Source organism: Salvelinus sp. IW2-2015, linkage group LG35 (genome assembly GCF_002910315.2).
Source record: "Salvelinus sp. IW2-2015 linkage group LG35, ASM291031v2, whole genome shotgun sequence".
NCBI classification, from domain to species: Eukaryota; Metazoa; Chordata; class Actinopteri; order Salmoniformes; family Salmonidae; genus Salvelinus; species Salvelinus sp. IW2-2015.
Genome location: NC_036874.1, coordinates 16397916 through 16420700, shown reverse-complemented (window position 1 = coordinate 16420700; position 22785 = coordinate 16397916). Strand labels below are relative to the sequence as shown.

The 22785-nt window shown below is 42.4% G+C and overlaps 1 protein-coding gene and 1 long non-coding RNA gene across 2 annotated transcripts; both read right to left on the bottom strand.

The window, feature by feature from the left end:
- Positions 1-2201: 2201 nt before the first annotated feature.
- Positions 2202-7698, bottom strand: LOC111958705 (enoyl-[acyl-carrier-protein] reductase, mitochondrial-like). Its single transcript, XM_070437417.1, has 6 exons — positions 7680-7698; positions 5884-6027; positions 4973-5075; positions 4005-4107; positions 3844-3917; positions 2202-3742 (listed from the first exon to the last, which is right to left on the bottom strand). The coding sequence occupies exons 1-6, from the start codon at positions 7696-7698 to the stop codon at positions 3739-3741; spliced, it is 447 nt and encodes a 148-aa protein (XP_070293518.1). The 3' UTR covers positions 2202-3738.
- A 1096-nt stretch (positions 7699-8794) lies between these two features.
- On the bottom strand, positions 8795-22596 carry LOC139023721 (uncharacterized). Its single transcript, XR_011474861.1, has 3 exons — positions 22305-22596; positions 9032-9142; positions 8795-8883 (listed from the first exon to the last, which is right to left on the bottom strand). It is a non-coding gene; the product is annotated as an uncharacterized lncRNA (long non-coding RNA).
- Between the last annotated feature and the right edge of the window lie 189 nt (positions 22597-22785).

The following is a 22785-nucleotide window of genomic DNA, read 5'->3' as shown; positions in this document are numbered from 1 at the left end:
CCATATTATGGCAAGAACAGCTCAAATAAGCAAAGAGAAATGACAGTCCATCATTATTTTAAGATGTGAAGGTCAGTCAATCCAGAAAATTTGAACGTTTCTTCAAGTGCAGTTGCAAAAACAAACAAGAGCTATGATGAAACTAGCTCTCATGAGGACCGCCACAGGAAAGGAAGACCCAGAGTTCTCTGCTGCAGAGGATAAGTTCATTAGAGTTACCAGCCTCAGAAATTGCAGCCCAAATAAATACTTCACAGAGTTCAAGTAACCGACACAACTCAACATAAACTGTTCAGAGGAGACTGTGTGAACCAGGCCTTCATGGTTGAATTGCTGCTAAGAAACCACTACTAAAGGACACCAATAAGAAGAGACTTGCTTGGGCCAAGAAGCACGAGCAATGAACATTAGACCGGTGGACATCTGTCCTTTGTTCTGATGAGTCCAAATTTTAGATTTTTTGTTCCAACTGCCGTGTCTTTGAGACGTAGAGTAGGTGAACAGATTATATCCACATGTATGGTTCCCACCGCGAAGCATGGAGGTGGTGGTGTGATGGTGCTTTGCTGGTGACACTGTGATTTATTTACACTTATCCAGCATGGCTACCACAGCATTCTGCAGCGATACGCCATCCCATCTGGTTTGCACTCAGAGGGACTATCATTTGTTTTTAAACAGGACAATGGCCCAACTCACATAACATTGTTACCAACTCACATACCATGCACTCCTGCATGGTAACCATCCACTGGAAGGTTCTCCCATCTCTACAGAAATCCACCAATCAGACCTTTATGGTAGTGGCCAGACGGAAGCCACTCCTCAGTAAAAGGCACCTAAAGACTCTCAGACAATAAGAAACAAGATTCTCTGGTCTGATGAAACCAAGATGGAACTCTTTGGCCTAAATGCCAAGTGACACGTCTGGAGGAAACCTGCCACAATCCCTACGATGAAGCATGGTGGTGGCAACATCATGCTGTGGGGATGTTTTCAGTGGTAGGGACTGGGAGACTAGTCAGGATTGAGGGAAAAATGAACAGAACAAAGTACAGAGAGATCCTTGATGAAAATCTGCTCCAGAGCAATCAGGACCTCAAACTGGCGCGAAGGTTAATCTTCCAACAGGACAACGACCAAAAGCACACAGCCAAGACAACACAAGAGGGGCTTCGGGACAAGTCTTTGAATGTCATTGAGTGGCCCAGCCAGAGCCCGGACTTGAACCTGATCGAATATCTCTGGAGACCTGAAAATAGCTGTGCAGCAACACTCCCCATCCAACCGAACAGAGCTTGAGAGGATCTGCAGAGAAAAATGGGATAAACTCCCCAAATACAGGTGTGCCAAGCTTAGCGTCAAACCCAAGAAGAATCGAGGCCCGTAATCACTGCCAAAGGTGCTTCAACAAAGTACTGAGTAAAGAAAGGGTCTAAATACTTATGTAAATGTCTGGGTTTTTTTCTGTTTTTTCTAGAAACCCGTTTTTGCTTTGTCATTATGGGGTAGTGTGTAAATTGATGAGGGGAAACAAGGCTGTAACGTAACAAAATGTGGACTAAGTCAAGGTGTCTGAATACTCCTCCTGAATGCACTGCATGTCAGTCTACTATCCCCCATAGTACAAAAGTTGACCTATTCTATTGGTCAACTTGTCCTTCTGCTCAATAAATAAATATTCCAAACATAGCCTACTCTGGGACAGTCGTGGGATGCAATAGAGCCCAAATTAATACAACCCCTCACATCAAAAAAGCTTTTAAAAGCAATGAGGCTTATGCAACAGGTTAGAACGTTTAGATTAAAATGTTGATAAACTATTAGTCTATTTCTTCACATTATAAGCGCAGCAATGCGCAAATGGCAGTAGGCTATAAGCGCAAATGTTCCTAAATGCAATCAATCAGCGGGAAAACTGTTCTCAAAAATGACCGCAAATGCGATTGTGTGTAATGCTTTATTATATAGGTACATTTTTAATGGTGAAAATGATCTTCCCAAACTTGAAACTCACACACCATCTACGTATGTATGCCAGTTTGGCTCTACACCGGTTGTAAAGCAAATGAATGTGCTTAATATTAAAAAGTTATTTTGCCACTTTAGTTGTGATACAAACCTTGTGAAAACACACAGGCCTATGGGCTAGGCTACAGGCGTGCGACTTATTTGAAAAAAAGTCGCAAAAAAAAGGCATGTGCTGTTTCTTGCCTTACTGCACATTCTGGGCATCATTGACAATTGATAATACATCATTCACAAGTGATAAGCTAATATTGTCACCCATCAGACTATTCTTCATTTAATGTTGTCTTTGCATATACTAAATAATGTGTTAAATTAGTTTTGAGTTACACCGAACAAAAATATAAAACGCAATGTGCGAAGTGTTAGTCCCACGTTTAATTTGCTGAAATGAAAGATTCCAGAAATGTTCCATATGCACAACAAAGCTTATTTCTCGCAAATGTTGTGCACACATTTGTTTACTTCCCTGTTAGTGAGCATTTCTCCTTTGCCAAGATAATCCATCCACATGACAGATGTGGCATATCAAGAAGCTGATTAAACAGCATGATCATTACACAGGTGCACCTTGTGCTGGGGACAATATAAGGCCACTCTAAAATGTGAAGTTGTCACACAACACAATGCCAAAGATGTCTCAAGTGTTGAAGGAGTGTGCAATTGGCATGCTGACTGCAGGAATGTACACTGGAGCTATTGCCTGAAAAAGTCATGTTAATTTCTCTACAATAAGCCACCTCCAATGTCATTTAAGAGAATTTGACAGTAGGTCCAACCGGCCTCACAACCGCAGACCACTAATAACCACGTCAGCCCAGGACCTCCACTTCCGTCTTCTTCACCTGCGGAATCGTCTGGAATTTGTTCACGTGGAACTTGACTCCAGTCATGACTCGTGACTGCCGGTGGCGGTAACATGGTCAGGGTAACAGCTCTAGTTGGACCCTGCAGTATTGTTTTTAAAGTAATAAACCTGTCTAATACGTGTCATGATCGTATTTGCTCGTGTCCATACAACAAGTAATGGGAACTCTATAAAATAGCTTAATCTTTCCCAAATGTTTATTAGTGTTTTACCAGAACACCATCTGCTGCATAACCACGTTAGCCTGGTCCCAGATCTGTTTGTGCCATCTTGCAGAGTAATAACCATAGGAGTTGCCAAGACAGCACAAACCGATCTGGGACCAGGATATAACAATGTTACCATGCAGGAGAAATAACATGTAGACAATACATAAAGTTGTCAAGGAATCCATGACCATTCTGAAAAAAAATCCATGAACTGTTGTCAGTAAAGATGACTTAAAGTGGTGCTAATAACATATATAGTGGACTTTGAGCCTCTACGGAAAATACGTGTGCTTGAGCAATGTTTTTCCGACAATGATGAAGCGGCAGCCTTGGGGCTGCAACCGTTGAACGTGCCGGGACTTCGTTTTGTATGCAGGGTCATATTCAATTGGGCACCCAGTGCAAAAGACTGTTTCTTATTAGACAAGTCCAGGTAGTCCCTTCCTGTTTCAGTCCGTTTTCTTCCGTTTGGTGCCAAATGAACATGACCCTGAGAACAGCTGGGGCTGGTCAAAAGAGGGGTCACACGACCAGGACCTGTTTGGCTGAGGTGAACGGCTGCATGGCAGTGTCCAGTGCTTGCCGGAAGTCTTGGAGGCCTACCTCTGAACAGGCAGGGGCGGTCAGTTCCCCTCATCTGGGGAGACAGAAAGATCAGATCAGATCAAATCCACTTGAATCTCAGAACATCAAGCTATGGCAACGAAGAAAGTTCAGTTCAGTCACCTGAATACTTACTGTAAGTGATGGAGGAGTTCCATTGTACTCTTGCCCACAACTCCGTTCAGTGCCAGCTTTGGCCTTGGACAGGTCTATAAGGAAATTAAATAATGATATTTTTGGGGATGTAAATTCACTATCAGATTTAAGCTTTCAGAGCAGTGTTGAAATCAACAGACCTTGAAAAGTTCCTTCATTTCATGCCGCCTCAGGGTCTCCTCTTTGATCACATGACTGGCGCCCATGGCCTTCAGCCTGTCAATAAGCTGTGTGAGGTTTGGCCTGTGAAAAGGGACACACAAGTACATGCAGTTCTTCAACACGGGCCTTCTTGAATACGCAACCTTGCTTAATATAATCACTGCTCTCTACGGAAGTTTCTATAGCAGTCTCTCTCACACATAGACATCACTTTATTAGGGTAGTAGGCTATATTATGACAGTGGGTTACTTACAACAACCCTGTTATAGAACAAGACTCAGTGCTGTTTTCATTATATCAGATTCCCAGCTGATAACCCAGTGTTATCATGAGGGCTGGAATCTCCCCCCTAAATTGTTTTACTTCAGCTGCTGAAAGGTCACATTCTTAAATCAGTCACTAATTCAGATGTTCTCTTTTTGAAATGTAGCTTAGTGCGGTATGCATTGGTTCTATTCACTCGGCACCAAAGAAATCAGACTGAAACGGGGAGGGAGTCGAGGGACTACCTGTGTCACGATCGTCGTGGTAATCATACTCGGCGCAGCGTACGTAGAGTCCCACATGTTTATTAATTGAAACTCACAAAAACAATAAAGAACAACGAAGCGTGACGTTCTGTAGAGCTCACAGGCATCAACACGAAAACAAGATCCCACAAAAACCAGTAGGGAAATGGCTGCCTAAATATGATCCCCAATCAGAGACAACGATAAACAGCTGCCTCTGATTGGGAACCATACCAGGCCAACATAGAAATAAATGCACTAGATCACCCACCCTAGTCACACCCCGACCTAACCAAAATAGAGAATAATAAGGCTCTCTATGGTCAGGGCGTGACAACCTGGACTTGACCCAGAAGAAACACTCATTTTTGTTTTCTGTTGCAAAAGATTTTCAGTTTCGTGCCCTAATGAATATGAACTGTCCGTTTGGATTTACCTGTCTCTGACCACGTTAATGGTTTGGATCTCCCCTGCAGCAGCAATCTGTATGACAGCCTGATCCACACCACTGTTGGCTGCATTCTGGATCACTGTGTCACCTGGAATGAACTCGCATACAAAGAGCAGTGCAATACACATATTATCTAGTGTACTGTGATGAAGGAAGGTTAGGTTCTGTATAAAAGACGGAAGCTCACTTGTATCCTTTTCACACTATTGGGCCAACCCGAACCGACTTTGCTGGCTCTGACATTTTACTTTCATGTTCCTTTTGATAGGTTTGGAATTATGAACTTGAAATCCTTATTAATCATTAGTTGTAATAGAGAAATGAGGGGTGCCATAACCATTAACCTTTGGTGTTAATAGCCCCTTGGCTATCTGAAGGAGGAAAGTATATGGTGGGGGCAATTAAGCTTGGAATGTACTGAGGGTAGGGAAAGCGATCACATGTGGCAGGCATTGATAAAGGGAGAGAGCCATGGATTAGTTATGAAGGGGGGGTTGAGATCAGGTCAGGGAGAAATAAAAGTTTATGGCCCGTATCACTTAGTGTCCTGCCTTGCAGGAAAGACACAATGTTTGTACAGATGTGTAGGAGACTCGGAGGAAGGGTTAAATATCAGTGCTTGTGTGACAAGGTTTTTTGTCTATTGCAACTGTATTGATCCTCTGGGAAGAATAAACTTGGTTAAGCTTTCACAGTGTCTGTTGAGTTTTTACTCTGAAAATCAGAACCTAACACTTTCCAGCAACTTAGGTGGATGTATAACAAGGCCAGAATCATATAGCACCGCTTGGCTTAGCCGCAGTAGTGTGAAAAAGGTATTGGATAAGGGTACAATGGGCAAAAATGGGTAACAGCTAGCTTAGCATCTACATGTTGAAATGGTGAACTTAGCACACCTGGTTTCAGCTCCTCAAAGTCAGAGAGCATCCTAATGGCAGTGCAGGGGTTAACCCCCAGTGTCGCTGCAGAGAACAGGGGGATGTCATTGGGCAGCGAGATCACATCGTCTTCAGCTATAACCGCTGCTGTCCTCCACGTCCCTGCTCATGAGAGAGGGAGAAAAGGACGGGTCGTATTCATTAGGCACCAAATAGAAGAAAACGGACTGAACAGGGAGGGACCACCTAAACTTGTCTAAGTACTTGTTTTTGTTTTCCGTTGCAAAATGTTTGAATATCTGTACCCCACCCTAATGAATAAGGCCCTGCGGCCTAATTTATAAACATTGTGTGGGCACAAAATATGTCCCAAAACATAAGTATGCCAGTTCATGTAAAGGTTGGCATTTAAAAAAACTGGACTTCACGCAAGAATGCCTCCTGCAATTCTTTAGACCATGGATATGATGCATATGATAATTGTGTAGGCTATTGTAGGCACAAGGGTGCGTTCTGAGCCCTCTTCTGCCCTCTCCTGTACTCCCTGTTCACCCACGACTGCATGGCCATGTGTAACGGATGTGAAATGGCTAGCTAGTTAGCGGTGGTGCGCACTATAGCATTTCAATCGGTTACGTCACTCGCTTTGAGACCTTTGAAGTAGTGTGCCCCTTGCTCTGCAAGGCCGCGGCTTTTGTGAGCGATGGTAACGATTGCTCGTGGTTGTCAGTTGTTGATGTGTGCAGAGGGTCCCTGGTTTCGCGCCCGGGTATGGGCGAGGGAGAGACATAAAGTTAAACTGTTACATTTTCACATCGGTTACACAAGCGCCTCCAACTCAATCATCAAGTTTTGCGGACGACACTACAGTGGTAGGCTTGATTACCAACAACGACGAGACGGCCTACAGGGAGGAGGTGAGGGCCCTCGGATAGGTGTCAGTGTAAACCTCACACTCAACGTCAACAAAACAAAGATGATTGTGGACTTGCAGGAAACAGCAGAGGGAGCACCCCTCTATCCACATCGACGGACAGTAGTGGAGAGGGTAGTAAGTTTTAAGTTCCTCGGCGTACACATCACGGACAAACTGAATTGGTCCACCCACACAGACAGCGTTGTGAAGAAGGCGCAGCAGCGCTCCTTCAACCTCAGGAGGCTGAAGAAATTCGGCTTGTCACCAAAAGCACTCACAAACTTCTACAGATGCACAATTGAGAGCATTCCTGTCGGGCTGTATCACGCTTGGTACGGCAGCTGCTCCGCCACAACCGTAAGGCTCTCCAGAGGGTAGTGAGGTCTCCACAACGCATCACCGTGTGCAAACTAGCCTCCTCCAGGACACCTACACCACCCGATGTCACAGGAAGGCCATAAAGATCATCAAGGACAACAAAACACCCAAGCCACTGCCTGTTCATCCCGCTATCATCCAGAAGGCAGGTCAGTACAGGTGCATCAAAGCAGGGACCGAGAGACTGAAAAACAGCTTCTATCTCAAGGCCATCAGATGTTAAACAGCCACCACAACATTGAGTGGCTGCTGCCAACATACTGACTCAACTCCAGCCACTTTAATAATGGAAATTGATGGAAATTGATCAAAAATGTATCACTAGCCGCACTTTAAACAATGCCACTTAAAATAATGTATATGTATATACTGTACTCTATATCATCTTACTGCATCTTGCCATCTTTATGTAATACAATATCACTAGCCACTTTAAACTATGCCACTTTTATGTTTACATACCCTACATTACCATCTACATATGTATATACTGTACTCGATACCATCTACTGCATCTTGCCATTGCCGTTCTGTACCATCACTCATTCATATATCTTTATGTAACATATTCTTTATCTCCTTTACACTTGTGTGTATAAGGTAGTAGTTGTGGAATTGATAGGTTAGATTACTCGTTGGTTAGTACTGCATTGTCGGAACTAGAAGCACAAGCATTTCGCTACACTCGCATTAACATCTGCTAACCATGTGTATGTGACTAATAAAATTTGATTTGATTTGGCTACTTCGAGAATATGAACCCATCATGACCAGAAAAGGTGAAGAATTTATTCTGCAATGGTGATGAAAAATGGATTATGTGTATGAATGCAATATTGTCTACTCAAGAAATGTGAAATTACAGTATTCAGAAGTAAGCTACAGAAGTAACCTACAACTGTCTGTTCCACTGTTAAAAAACTGTGCTCCGGATCGGATGGCATAGAGCAAAATACTTAAATGAGCTTATCTATTTTACTACTGTGAAGTGGGTCCAATAAATGAGAGATAGGACGAATGGTATCCTTGTTGTAGGCCTATGCTAACTATTTAGGCCTATGCTACCTCGTAATTATAAAACCATCACAGAAAAGGTGAGGAATTTATTATGCAATGATCATGGAAATTAAATAAATAATAGCCTAGGAAATACATTTACATTTACATTTACATTTAAGTCATTTAGCAGACGCTCTTATTTCTAAATATTTTAAAATACAAAGAAATCAAATATATTTTCTCTCTTCTCACTAACGGCAAGTTGATTGCATATTGTTATTAACCTGTTTATTGTTATAAATAAGCCTGTCCCTCATATCCCCCATTTGAACAAAATTCTAATCTACTTGTATGCTTGCAACGCAATACTTCAACCACTATAAACTGTCCGTACGCATGGTCTAAAGTTTGCGGGAAGGTGAGCACATTTTCACGTCAAGTTCAGGTTTTATAAATAACAACTTTTTCATGAAAGCTGGCGCATGCATGCTTTGGGGTATATTTAGTAGATTCGCACAGTTTATAAATGAGGCCCCTGGTTTCTAAGGCATGAAGGGCCATTGAAAAGGCTTGAATGTAAACCTAGACAGATATTTCATCTCAGTAGTATCTCGTGAGCATTAAAGTATTAACTCACCTAATCCAGCATCTCTTGGGATCGCCTGGGCCACTCCCTCGTTTCCACCAACTGCTGGAAGGTCAGGTAGGATGGCATAGGTACCTTCCTGCAGGACCAAATACGGACATTGGCTTTGGATATAAAACAACTATGGTTAGGATCAATTTGATCTCGATCCAGTGCATTCATGACAGGAACTAAACAATAAATGTAATTGTGTGTGTCACCACAATAAATGTAATTGTGTGTGTCACCAGTGTGTGTTGTTTTTTTCATGTTTATGTGAGAAGGGTTGACGGGGGGCTGCCAACAATTTTACAAGGACACTCTTAGCACCAACAGAGGGAAGCTCCATGCTCTCGAACCTGTAAAACACACAAGAGATATTTGAAGTCTTCTGGATTCTCTCTTCCGATACATCTGTACCTATGACAATACGTCACGGCAGCATTGCATTTACATCCAGACTCAATGGTACATAGTACTCAATATTTTAACATAGCTAACAGTCTTACTGAACAACTTGAGAAGGCTCCCCGTGGTTTCTGTACAATAGGGCCATTCAGTTGAATACCTACAAATACTACCCCTCGCGCTTGATAGCTGTTGTTGTTGAGTGGTGCATACCCTGGTGAAGGTTCTACATACTGTATGCCTCCTCACCTCGGTTCTTTTACATGATAACCATGCGATACTTGACACCCTCATTTTAAAACATAAATAGCATAAACCCGTAAACCTGGGCATCTTGGATTAACCCTTGGCATGTCAAGGCCCGCCCCCACCATTCATTTTCAACAGGAGCACGCAGAGCAATGCGCAGGTGCGGTGCTCTGCTATACTTTATGCAAATTTCACGTTGCCACCACTGCGGTTAAGCAAGCAGGTGAGTAGTAGAAGATTGCTCATGAAACACAGATCAGCCTGTCATTAGTTCTGAGCAAGCACACCAAAAAAGATGGAGGAAAGCAATGTCTGGTTTTCCAATTCTATAAGATTTTGCTTTGCTATACTCAGCAAATAAAGAAACGTCCTCTCACTGTTAACTGTGTTTATTTTCAGCAAACTTAACGTGTAAATATTTGTATGAACAAGATTCAACAACTGAGACATAAACTGAACAAGTTCCACAGACATGTAACCAACAGAAATTGAATAATGTGTGCCTGAACAAAGGGGGAGGTCAAAATCAAAAGTAACAGTGAGCATCTGGTGTGGCCACCAGCTGCATTAAGTACTGCAGTGCATCTCCTCCTCATGGACTGCACCAGATTTGCCAGTTCTTGCTGTGAGATGTTACCCCACTCTTCCACCAAGGCACCTGCAAGTTCCCGGACATTTCTGGGGGGAATGGCCCTAGCCCTCACCCTCCGATCCAACAGGTCCCAGACGTGCTCAATGGGATTGAGATCCGGGCTCGTCGCTGGCCATGGCAGAACACTGACATTCCTGTCTTGCAGGAAATCACACACAGAACGAGCAGTATGGCTGGTGGCATTGTCATGCTGGAGGGTCATGTCAGGATGAGCCTGCAGGGGAAGGGTACCACGTGAGGGAGGAGGATGTCTTCCCTGTAACGCACAGCGTTGAGATTGCCTGCAATGATAACAAGCTCAGTCCGATGATGCTGTGACACACCGCCCCAGACCATGACGGACCCTCCACCTCCAAATCAATCCTGCTCCAGAGTACAGGCCTCGGTGTAACGCTCATTCCTTTGATGATAAACGCAAATCCGACCATCACCCCTGGTGAGACAAAACCGCGACTCGTCAGTGAGAGCACTTTTTGCCAGTCCTGTCTGGTCCAGCGTCTCACATTACGGACATTGCAATCTATTGCCCTGGCCACATCTGCAGTCCTCATGCCTCCTTGCAGCATGCCTAAGGCACGTTCACGCAGATGAGCAGGAACCCTGGGCATCTTTCTTTTGGTGTTTTTCAGAGTCAGTAGAAAGGCCAGAAATGTTCATTTCTTGTTTATGGTTCATTGAATAAGCATGGTAAACCGTGTTTAAACCCTTTACAATGAAGATCTGTGGAGTTATTTGTATTTTTAGGAATTATCTTTGAAAGACAGGGGCCTGAAAAGGGACGTTTCTTTTTTTGGCTGAGTTTAGAATACAGAGACAAAATCAATGGCATGGAGGAGGATTGCAGAGATTGTTGGTGTTGATGCTGGTTGAAGAGGGATTTGCTCAATGTTTGCTTCTGCTGCTAGCTACCTATGAACATCAAGCAACCTTAACCTCAAAACTGTGATCAAAGCCACCATTTGTGAATGTGTTGAGTAAATTAAATTGTGAAATGTGCCCACCAAAGGACAGAAATCACCAGTAACACACAGTATAACATTGTAAATGATACAGAAAGCATGAATTTACCATGTAATATGCTATCAATTGGATTATGGTATCTTAACATTATGATTCTCATCTATTTTAGCTAATTGCTCTTTCATTAAACTTGTGTCATGATTGATGGTTATAGCTCACTTCCTGTAAAATACATAGGCCTACATGCACATGAATGGGTACTTTGGGTAAAGGAAATTGTGGCTTTGCAAATATATCTTTACCCACCTTCTACACCAATATCTCTGCAATCCTCCTTTATGTCACTGACCCTCTTTTAAATGTACGAACTTAAAAAAAAACTGGCTTCAATTTATTACAATTAGACAGCCCTATTATCTCTCTGTCTTTGTAGTTTTCCTCTCTAGAGACTAAAACTGGAGAATATTTTCATGTCATCCCACAACCTGCCCTATCTAACTACTACACCTACTCAGTGGCGACTCGTCATTCACGGTAAGTGGAGAAAATACCCACCTGTTTTGAGCCCAAAATGTTTTTTTGTTGTTGCCTGTTTTGCATGTTATTTTGGCATTAATACATGTCACGTATCAGTTTGCAAACAAGGTCAAAAAAGAAAATCATTGAGTTGATAAAGCCGCATACAAACATGGTTTCCTTTTTGCTTTCTTGAGTAAGCCTTGTTCAAAATGCAGGTGTTTCAGTCTAGCTCAGTGCTTTCTGCAGTGGTGGGACAGCTTGCAGAAAATACGGAGCATAGGGGTTGCTAATGTTCTCTAGTTGCGCCATGATTGGTTCATCGTTCTGTCAGTCATGGGGACACTACATCACCGCAAAATCTACGGGGAGAGCAAAAACATTCAAGCCCCTTGGCTGCTGCCACAGAGTTACATTAGAAGGACCCATCCAAAAAGGCTCAGGGTCATTGGCCACAGATTAAATTATCTACTGTAGCTTTGATTGGACTGATCATGTCAACATCATACTTTCAAAATCTTAACGAGAAAGCTAGACAAGCAGTCATCATCATGAATAACGTTGACAATCTACTGGCAAAACCTTTCAATCCTTGTGATGTCAACAGAAATGATAGATAAAACGTATCGGTGTTCATCGGCCATTGGACATAAACGTTACACAACAAGTTGGAAATCGCAAATTCAACAATGAGTGGTTTGGAGGGAATCAGTGGCTAACTGCAAGCTTTGCAAAGCAATCACTAGCCTGCTATTCAGTGGAGTGGGTGTGTGGTCCAAGTCAGGGTTTAAGGGTCTCTTTTCCAAGCTTAAAAGGATAAACATTAACATGCCATGGGCCAAAAAAGTTGTAATATATTGGCCGCGTTCAAAACAACTGGAAACTCAGAACTGGGAATTCTCAGACTTCAGTGAGTTCAAGACAACTGGGAACTCTGGGGGGAAAAAAAACTAGCTCTGACTGGGAAAATACGTTTTAAATGGTCATCCAACTTGGAATACCAATTTGGGAACTCTGGCCTTCTAAAGCGCCGACCTGAATATCACTGATGTCATGATTCAACCTTGTCACGCCCCCCCCCCCCCCGAGTTCCCAGTTGTCTTGAAAGCACCATAAATCCAGAGAATGCCAGACTTGATGACAAAGTTTGATGACAAAATTTGCCCACAAGAAATTTGCAACTTTCCTGTTCAAATGAGCGCAGCACAACAGGGTATTGATGTATTGTATGCTGCTGCATAAATTATGTAAGATGCCAGGGAGATATGTACAGTGGCAAGAAAATGTATGTGAACCCTTTGGAAATATCTGGATTTCTGCATAAATTGGTCATAAAATTTGATCTAATCTTCACCAAGGTCCCAACAATAGACAAAAATAATGTGCTTAAACTAATAACAAACAAATTATTGTATTTTTCTTGTCTACATTGAATACATCATTTCAACATTCACAGTGTAGGTTAGGCTAATGACTTCTCCAAAAGCTAATCGGATTCTGGATTCATACTTTTTCTTGCCACTGTATACTGTAGCTTAGGAATTAATACTAAGTGTATGTTGTGTAGTAAGCTGTTAGTAGCCCATGTGCCTCATCCTAATAATCTGGACCCTTTCCCCCTCATAACTTAGTCTACTGTTCTGACTTTGTGATGCACATGTAGCCTATAGCCTATTTTAGAGAAATGTAATCATCGATTATTTTAAGTGCTTTCATTGTCTGCCATCTCTTATGGCCGAAAATAACATCAGAACAGCGATTATTCACCTCGAACTGGACGAAGATTTTTTCTTTTTATGAGCCTGACGCGAAGGATATACTGCTTTCTTGGGAATGGGCCCAAATCCCTGTCATTTGCATTAAGAAAAGACGGCGAAAAAGGGGTCCGAGGTCGGGCTGCCTTCTGAGAATCCGTAGGCTAGTAAGTAAACATCCACTACCATCCGTTGATATATGATCAAGACTATCCTACCAACAGGACATTAAAAAACTGTAATATCTTGTGTTTCACTGAGTCGTGGCTGAATGACGACACGGATAATATAGAGCTGGCGGGATTTTCCATGCATCGGCAGGACAGAGAAGCTATGTCTGGTAAGATGAGGGGCGGGGGTGTGTGTCTATTTGTCAATAACAGTTGGTGTGTGATGTCTAATATTAAAGAAGTCTTGAGGTATTGCTCGCCTGAGGAAGAGTACCTCATGATAAGCTGTAGACCACACTATCTACCAAGAGAGTTGTCATCTATATTATTCGTAGCCGTCTATTTACCACCACAAACCGATGCTGGCACTAAGACCACACTCAACGAGCTGTATAAGGCCATAAGCAAACAAGAAAATACTCCTCCAGAAGCGGCGCTCCTAGTGGCCGGGGATTTTAATACAGTCCAACTTCAATTCATTTTACCTCATTTCTACCAGCATGTCACATGTGCAACCAGAGGAAAAAAAACTCTAGCCCACCTTTACTCCACACACAGAGGTGCATAAAAAGCTCTCCCTCGCCCTCCATTTGGCAAATCTGACCATAATTCTATCCTCCTGATTCCTGCTTACAAGCAAACACTAAAGCAGGAAGTACCAGTGACTTGCTCAATAGGGAAGTGGTCTGATGATGCGGATGCAGGACTGTTTTGCTAGCACAGATTCGACCAATGGCATTGAGGAGTATACTACCTCAGTCATCGGCTTCATCAATAAGTGCATCGACGACGTCGTCCCCACAGTGACTGTACATTCATATCCCAACCAGAAGCCATGGATTACAGGCAACATCCGCATCGAGCTAAAGGCTAGAGCTGCCGCTTTCAAGGAGCGGGACACTAATCCAGACGCTTATAAGAAATCCTGCTACGCCCTCAGACGAACAATTAAACAAGCAAAGGGTCAATACATGGCAGGGCTTGAAAACTATTATGGAAAACACAGCCGCGAGCTGCCCAATGACACGAGACTACCAGACAAGCTAAATGCCTTTTATGCTCGCTTCGAGACAAGCAACACTGAAGCATGCATGAGAGCACCAGCTGTTCCGGACGACTGTGTGATAACGCTCTCGGTAGCCGATGTGAGCAATACCTTTAAACAGGTCAACATACACAAAAACGCGGGGCCAGACGGATTACCAGGATGAGTACTCAAAGCATGCGCGGACCAACTGGCAAATTTCTTCACTGACATTTTTAACCTCTCCCTGACCGAGTCTGTAATACCTACATGTTTCAAGCAGGCCACCATAGTCCATGTGCCCAAGGAAGTGAAGGTAACCTGCCTAAATGATCACCGCCCCACAGCACTTACATCGGTAGCCATGAAGTGCTTTGAAAGGCTGGTCATGGCTCACATCAACAGCATCATCCCGGATACCCTAGACCCACTCCAATTCACATACCGCCCCAACAGATCCACAGATGACACAATCTCAATCACACTCCACACTGCCCTTTCCCACCTGGACAAAAGGAACACCTATGTGAGAATGCTGTTCATTGACTACAGCACAGTGTTCAACACCATAGTGCCCACAAAGCTCATCACTAAGCTAAGGACCCTGGAACTAAAGACCTCCCTCTGCAACTGGATCCTGGATCCGCCCCCAGGTGGTAAGGGTAGGCAACAACACATCCGCAACACGCTGATCCTCAACAATGGGGCCCCTCAGGGGTGTGTGCTTAGTCCCCTCCTGTACTCCCTGTTCACCAACGACTGCGTGGCCAAGCACAACTCCAACACCATCATTACGTTTGGTGACGACACAACAGTGGTAGGCCTGATTACCGACAATTATGAGAGCCTATAGGGAGGAGGTCAGAGACCTGGAAGTGTGGTGCCAGGACAACAACCTCTCCCTCAATGTCAGCAAGACAAAGGAGCTGATCGTGGACTACAGGAAAAGGCGGGCCGAACAGGCCCTCATTAACATCGACGAGGCTGTAGTGGAGCGGGTCGAGAGTTTCAAGTTCCTTGATGTCCACATCACCAACAAACTATCATGGTCCAAACACACAAAGACAGTCGTGAAGAGGGCACGAGAACACATTTTCCCCCTCTGGAGACTGAAAATATTTGGCATGGGTACCCAAATCCTCAAAATGTTCTACAGCTGCACAATCGAGTGCATCCTGAGCAGTTGCATCACCGCCTGGTATGGCAACTGCTCGGCATCTGGTGTCAGAGGAAAGCCCCAAAAATTGTCAAAGACTCCAGTCACCCAAGTCATAGACTGTTCTCTCTGCATGCGGTACGGGAGGCGCCAAGTCTAGGACCAAAAGGCTCCTTAACAGCTTCTTAGACTGCTGAACAATTTATCAAATGGCTACCTGGACTATTTACACTGCTGCTACTCATTGTTTATTATGTATGCATAGTCATTTTACCCCTACTTACATGTACAAATTACCTTGACTAATCTCTACCCCTGCACATTGACTCAGTACTGGGTCCCCCTGTATATTGCCTAGTTATTGTTATTTTATCGTGTTACTTTTTCGTATTTTTTTAACTTTAGTTTATTTGGTAAATATTTTCTTAATTCTTTCTTGAACTGCATTGTTGGTTAAGGGTTTGTAAATAAGCATTTCACGGTAAGGTCTACACCTGTTATATTCGGAACATGTGACAAATAAAGTTAGATTTGATTTAATAATACAGCGTTTTTTAACATTTAACATTAACATTTACTTAGCCTATTTACTAGAATAGGTTCACGCCTAGTTGAGCAGTCTGAAATCCTGGCACTCCGTGTCCTTTCCAACGGCTCTGCTAAAAAACACTGTGCTCATATGAAAAAATACTGCCACTCCAAATTCGCTACATTCATTAAAATCACAATTTAACCAACACCCATCTATTTTTTTGAATACCATTTGGTTTTGAAGTATTGAAACCAAACCATATGATTTGAATGAAAATAATTTTAATAAACTTTTTGGGGGACTTTTTTTGGCAGTATTCGGAAGTTTGGATGACTGAGGTGCCCAAAGTAAACTGCCTGTTACTCAGGCCCAGAAGCTAGGATATGCATATAATTGGTTGATTTTGAAAGAAAACACTCTAACGTTTCCAAAACTGTTCAAATAATGTCTGTGAATATAACATAACTGATATGGCAGGCGAAAACCTGAGGAAAATCCATCCAGGAAGTGGGATTTTTTTGATGTGGGTACTTTTCAATTGAATGCCTATACAGTATGTAATGGGTTAGGACCCAGATTGCAGTTCCTATGGCTTCCACTAGATGTCAACAGTCTTTAGACATTGTTTCAGGCTTGTTTTCTGAAAAATGAGGAAGAATGAGACCATTTTGTCAGTGGACTGTAGAATGAAGCAGAGCTGGTTTGCACGCGTGACCGATTGCGCGCCCTTCATTGTTTATCCTTTCTATTGAATACGCTATTGTCCAGGTGAAATATTACCGATTATTTAGACAATAGACAACCTGAGGATTAATTATAAACATCGTTTGACATGTTTCGACGAACTTTACCGGTACTATTAGGATGCATTCGTCTGCATGTTGTGACCGCCTTTGAGCCAGTGGATTACTGAACAAAACGCGACAACAAAACTGAGTTTTGGGGATATAAAGAGGGACTTTATCGAACAAAATGAACATTTATTGTGTCACAGGGACTCTTGTGACTGCAACCAGATGAAGATCATCAAAGGTAAGTGATACATTTTATTGCTATTTCTGACTTTCGTGACTCCTCTACTTGGCTTGAAATCTGAAAAAGCAGATTTGTATGCTTTTTTGCGCTGTCCTCAGATAATCGCATGGTATGCTTTCGCCGTAAAGCCTTTTTGAAATCTGACACAGCGGCTGGATTAACAAGAAGTTCATCTTTAAGCCGATGTATACCACTTGTATCTTTTTTTTATTGATTTTTTTATTTTTATTTTTAAATCCCATTTTCTCCCCAATTTTCGTGGCATCCAATCGCTAGTAATTACTATCTTGTCTCATCGCTACAACTCCCGTACGGGCTCAGGAGAGACGAAGGTCGAAAGCCATGCACAACCCAACCAAGCCGCACTGCTTCTTAACACAGCGCGCCTCCAACCCGGAAGCCAGCCGCACCAATGTGTCGGAGGAAACACCGTGTACCTGGCCCCCTTGGTTAGCGCGCACTGCGCCCGGCCCGCCACAGGAGTCGCTGGAGCGCGATGAGACAAGGATATCCCTACCGGCCAAACCCTCCCTAACCCGGGCGACGCTATGCCAATTGTGCGTCGCCCCACGGACCTCCCGGTCGCGGCCGGCTGCGACAGAGCCTGGGCGCGAACCCAGAGACTCTGGTGGTGCAGCTAGCACTGCGATGCAGTGCCCTAGACCACACTGAATGTTTATTATGAGTATTTCTGTATTTTAAATTTGGCGCTCTGCAATTTCACTGGATGTTGTCGAGATGGGTCGCTAGCAGAACGCCTATCCCTAATTAATAAACATGAAAAGGTGATCGTAAAAAGCACTCATCATTTCAAATAGGCTACATGCAGGGTTGGGTCGGTTACTTTCTAAATGTAATCCGTTACAATTACTAGTTAGCTGTCCAAAATTGTAATCAGTAACATAACTTTTGGACAGGGTTGGGGAGTACCAGATTACAAAAAACTGTAACTGTAATATGTTACATTACCAGTAAAAATATTGTAATCAGGTGACAGATACTTTTGAAAAACTAGATGATTACTTCAAGGATTACTTTTAAATTCCGAAAGGATGTTCGCGGAAAAAAAATCTTTGACACTTCTCTGTTTTCTCAATGACATTCAAATTAGCATTGAAAAAAGGCGCAAACTTAAGTTTGTTCCACCTAAGTGAGTCTAACCACAAGTCAGAGCCCACTATGATGACACACCAAATGTGTTTGATCGTTCGCGGGAAAAGCACAGGAATAGGCTTTTGTAGTCTACAGTCCAAGGTATGTCTTCCAATGGTGCGACTGCTGTCGGCATCCAAAGATTATCCAACTTGAATAAACACTTGGAGGTAAGGATGACAGCATTGGTATAGTCTACGGCGATAGGGATATCACTTATTATTGATATGTACATAGCGCATTGATGTGAATCACATACTAATAAACATAATTTATGAATTTAAAAGTAATCCTCGAAGTAGTCATCTAGTTTTCTAAAAGTATCTGTAATCTGATTACAATATTTTTTCTGGTAGGGTAACGAATTACAGTTACTGTTTTTTGTAATCCCTTACATGTAACAGATTACATGTAATCCATTACTTCCCAACCCTGGTTACATGTCATATTACACAGCATATAAACACTCTAAATAGATCAGGAGCCAGACAGGGAGCCTAAGACGAATGGAAAGGAATTATTTAGGCTATATTATTTCAATTATTTCAAGGCTTACAAAGCCTACAAAGAAGTACATTGTGAAGGATTTTCAAGTGGGACACTAGGCTGGTAGGGAGTCATGGACATTAAGCGCTCAGCATTTAAACACCATTTCATTGTATTAAATCATTAGGCCTGTAGTCTATAAATTGGCATATAGGCTGTGACTTACTTAGAATTAAATCCAAATTAAACGAAAAAAATGCATTATTATGCTCAGTCTACAGCAGTGTATGTGAGTAGGGGTTGAGTGGTCGGAAATACCGCTCATCATACATGGAGTGGTGTTTAAGCACGACTTGCCACATTCTTTCCAAGCGCTCTGCTAAAAACAGCTCCACTCACAGGAAATAAAACTGTGGCACCAAATTCGCTCCATTCATTAAAATCACAATTTAACCAACACCTATCTATTTTTGTGACTACCTGGACCAACCATTTGGTTTTGAAGTATTGAAACCAAACTATATGATTGGAATGAAAAGTATTTTAATTAACATGAAAAGGTGAATGTAAGAAGCTCTCATCATTTCAAATAGGCTACATGTTATATTAAACTGCATATAAACACTCTAAATAGGTCAGGAGCCAGACAGGGAGCCCAAGAAGGAACGGAAATGAATTATCTAGGCTATATTATTTCAATTATTTCAAGGCTATAGCCTACAAAGAAGTACATTGTGAAGCATTTGCGAGTGCGACACTAGACTGGTAGGGAGTCAGGGACATTAAGCGCTCAGCATTTAATTAAACAACATTTCATTGTTTAAAATCAGCATAGTAATTACATTGCGCACGTAGGCTGACTTACTTATAATTCAATACAAATTAAGCGAAAATACCTTATTAGGCTCAGTCTACAGTGCCTTTGAATTCATTTTTAGAAACACCAGCTTGGCCTTAATCTGTGTCTTCACCCTCATGCGATGGTGCCTGGAGAGCAGGCCAGAAACGGAGAATATCCCCTCAGCGCTTAAGCGCTGGGGATGCTAAACACCATTTTGGTCACTCTTGGCAGTATGGGCAGGGATGCAGATTTTTTTTTTTATATATATCTAGGCCTAAAGGTTTTTTAGGTAAAAACATTTAATTGAAGCCTGTTTTTTTTAATGTTCGTCCTCAGATATGGAGAGCTGCGAAAGCCTGTCTGCAGATGAAGAGGTCCCAGTGAATGTCCCAAGAGACTGCTGGCACATCCTTGTATGCCATGGGTTGTATCTGTACATATGTTAGCAAATGTTGTATATAACACACAATGTAGGCTACAAACGTATTGCAACTGTAGCAGGCCAATCCTTCTCCTGGAGGTATGCTGGGTGTGCAGGCTTCTGTTCCAGCCCAGCACTAACACCCCTGATTCAATTTATCAAAGCTAATGAGTTGACTATAGTGTGTATTATTGCTGGGCTGGAATAGAAGTCTGCTCAGATCAGGTAATGGAGCTCTGGTGGTCACATCTGGTATGGACTTTTTTTCACTCTAAATTATGCTTTAGTTATAATAGTTTATGAAGATGTGTAACATTACCAAACAAGTTAGATTATTTGTACATTTTGAAATATATTTTGATTCATTCATTGAAGTGAAGTGCTTGAACTTGTTTGAATTGTTAACTTAAAAACATGATTCAAAATGAACTAGTGTCAATGTAAATTCATCACAGATCACAATTCTGCAATAAAAAGGTGTGAAGGGGATCTGTCTCTAATATGTCTGTGTTTCTGTGTTGCTTTCGCAAATGAACATGGCCTTTTTATCCTGTTGGGAGCTTTCCAATCGGTTTTATTTGATTGTCACTGTCTCAGGATATCAGCCATGTGAATCAATTTTGCAGCTTATCATAATGGCATGCGTCACTAATGAAGCCAAGAGGCCTACAGTTTGATGGTATAACTGTGCAATCAAAGTGCCCCTTGTCATTGCACATCTGAAGCAGAGAATAGCTAAACTCTCACATAATTTGCATATTGATGAGCTAGCTATATGTTCTCAATTGAAAATTATACCAGTAGATAATGTATAGGAGGCTAACCATAAACCTGATTTTACATGATTTTTCGGACATAAAATTGTTTACTGCAAATCCAATACTTGTATTCTAGGTACAGCACTGCACCTGAAAATAAGGAGCTGGCAATTTGTAGCCTAATTAAAAATATAAAAAAGTAAAATACCTTGTTTATTTTCTGAGAATGATTTTAAAATAAAAAGACAAAATCAGAAGGTCAGTGGCATGGAGGAGGATTGCAGAGATATTGGTGTTGATGGTGGGTAAAGATATATTTGCAAAGCCACAATTTCCTTTACCCAAAGTACCCATTCATGTGCATGTAGGCCTATGTATTTTACAGGAAGTGTAAATGTAAATAACCTAAAATATATAAGAATCCTAATGTTAAGATACCATATTCCAATTGGTAGCATATTACATGGGAAATTGATGGTTAGTGTATCATTTACAATGTTATAATGTGTGTTACTGGTGATTTCTGTCCTTTGGTGGGCACATTTCACAATTTAATTTACTCAACACATTCACAAATGGTGGCTTTGATCACAGGTTGGAGGTTTAGGTTACTTGATGTTCAAAGCTAGCTAGCAGCACAAGCAAATATTGTTGTGCAAATTTCTCTTCACCCAGCATCAACACCAACACCAACAATCTCTGCAATCCTCCTCCATGCCATTGACCTTATGATTTTGTCTCTGTATTCTAGTAAAGCAAAATCATATGGAATTGGAAAACCAGACACAGCGATGACTAGTGGGCTCCCGAGTGGCGCAGCAGTCTAAGCCACTGCATCTCAGTGCTAGAGGCGTCACTACAGACACCCTGGTTTGAATCCAGGCCTTATCACAACTGGCTGTGATTGGGAGTCCCATAGGGCGGTGCACAATTGGCCCAGCATTGTCCGGTGAGGCCGTAATTGTAAATAAGAATTTGTTCTTAACCTGGGGTGGCAGGTAGCCTAGTGGTTAGAGTGTTGTGCCAGTAACCAAACGGTTGCTGGATCAAATCCCCGAGCTGACTAGGTAAAAATCTCTCATTCTGCCCCTGCACAAGGCAGTTAAGCCACTGTAGGCCTTCATTGCAAATAAGAGTTTGTTCTTAACTGACTTGCCTAGTTAAATAAAGGCTAAAAGCTGACTTGCCTAGTTATATAAAAAAATGACTGGCTGTCCTCCATCTTTTCTGGTTTTGCTTGCCCGGAACTAATGACAGGCGGAACAATGTTTCATGAAAGGAAGATTTTCAAGCAAACATCTGCTCCTCACCTGATTGGTTAACGGCAGCTGTGGCGTGCAATTTGCATAAAGTATAGCAGCGCTGACCTTTTTCTATCGCTCCGCTAGCAGGGTTCTCACCGCTCACCTTCCCACAATCCCCTGCGCATTGCTCTGCGTGCTCCCGTTGAAAATTATTGGGTGCGGAACTTCGTTTGTCGAATTTGGAAGTGGTGGAAACCGTCAGCCGCTATCATCTGGCCGCCACTCAAGTAAGAAGAGGACTAGAAAACCTATGGAAAGCGTTATTGAACAGCTTTTGTTAAAGGAAAAATGCAATCTGCGGTCATAAAGAGAGAAAGTAGTATTCAACATCTAGCGAGAGCGCTAAATGGACCAGAAATAATTGGTCTCGTCGCACAGTTCCAGCTGCGCTCTGCTCACATACTCTGGTCAGAGTATAAACAAGAGTAGACTGCCCCTGGCGGATGAATGCGGAACAGTTTTCGACCATTTGATGCAAATAATCAGTGGCCAGACAAACTTTTATTCTAAAGTGTAAACATGTAAATGTATATGAGCAGCATTGTGCATATTGTTGCATTGGGAGAAAAAACTACAACAGGAAA

Excerpts from the sequence above, each read along its gene's own strand:
- LOC111958705 (XM_070437417.1), bottom strand. Across the intron at positions 4,108-4,972 it reads ATTAACGTGGTCAGAGACAG|GCCAAACCTCACACAGCTTA; the intron begins GTAAATCCAAAC and ends CCCTTTTCACAG. Across the intron at positions 3,918-4,004 it reads AAATGAAGGAACTTTTCAAG|ACCTGTCCAAGGCCAAAGCT; the intron begins GTCTGTTGATTT and ends ATTTCCTTATAG.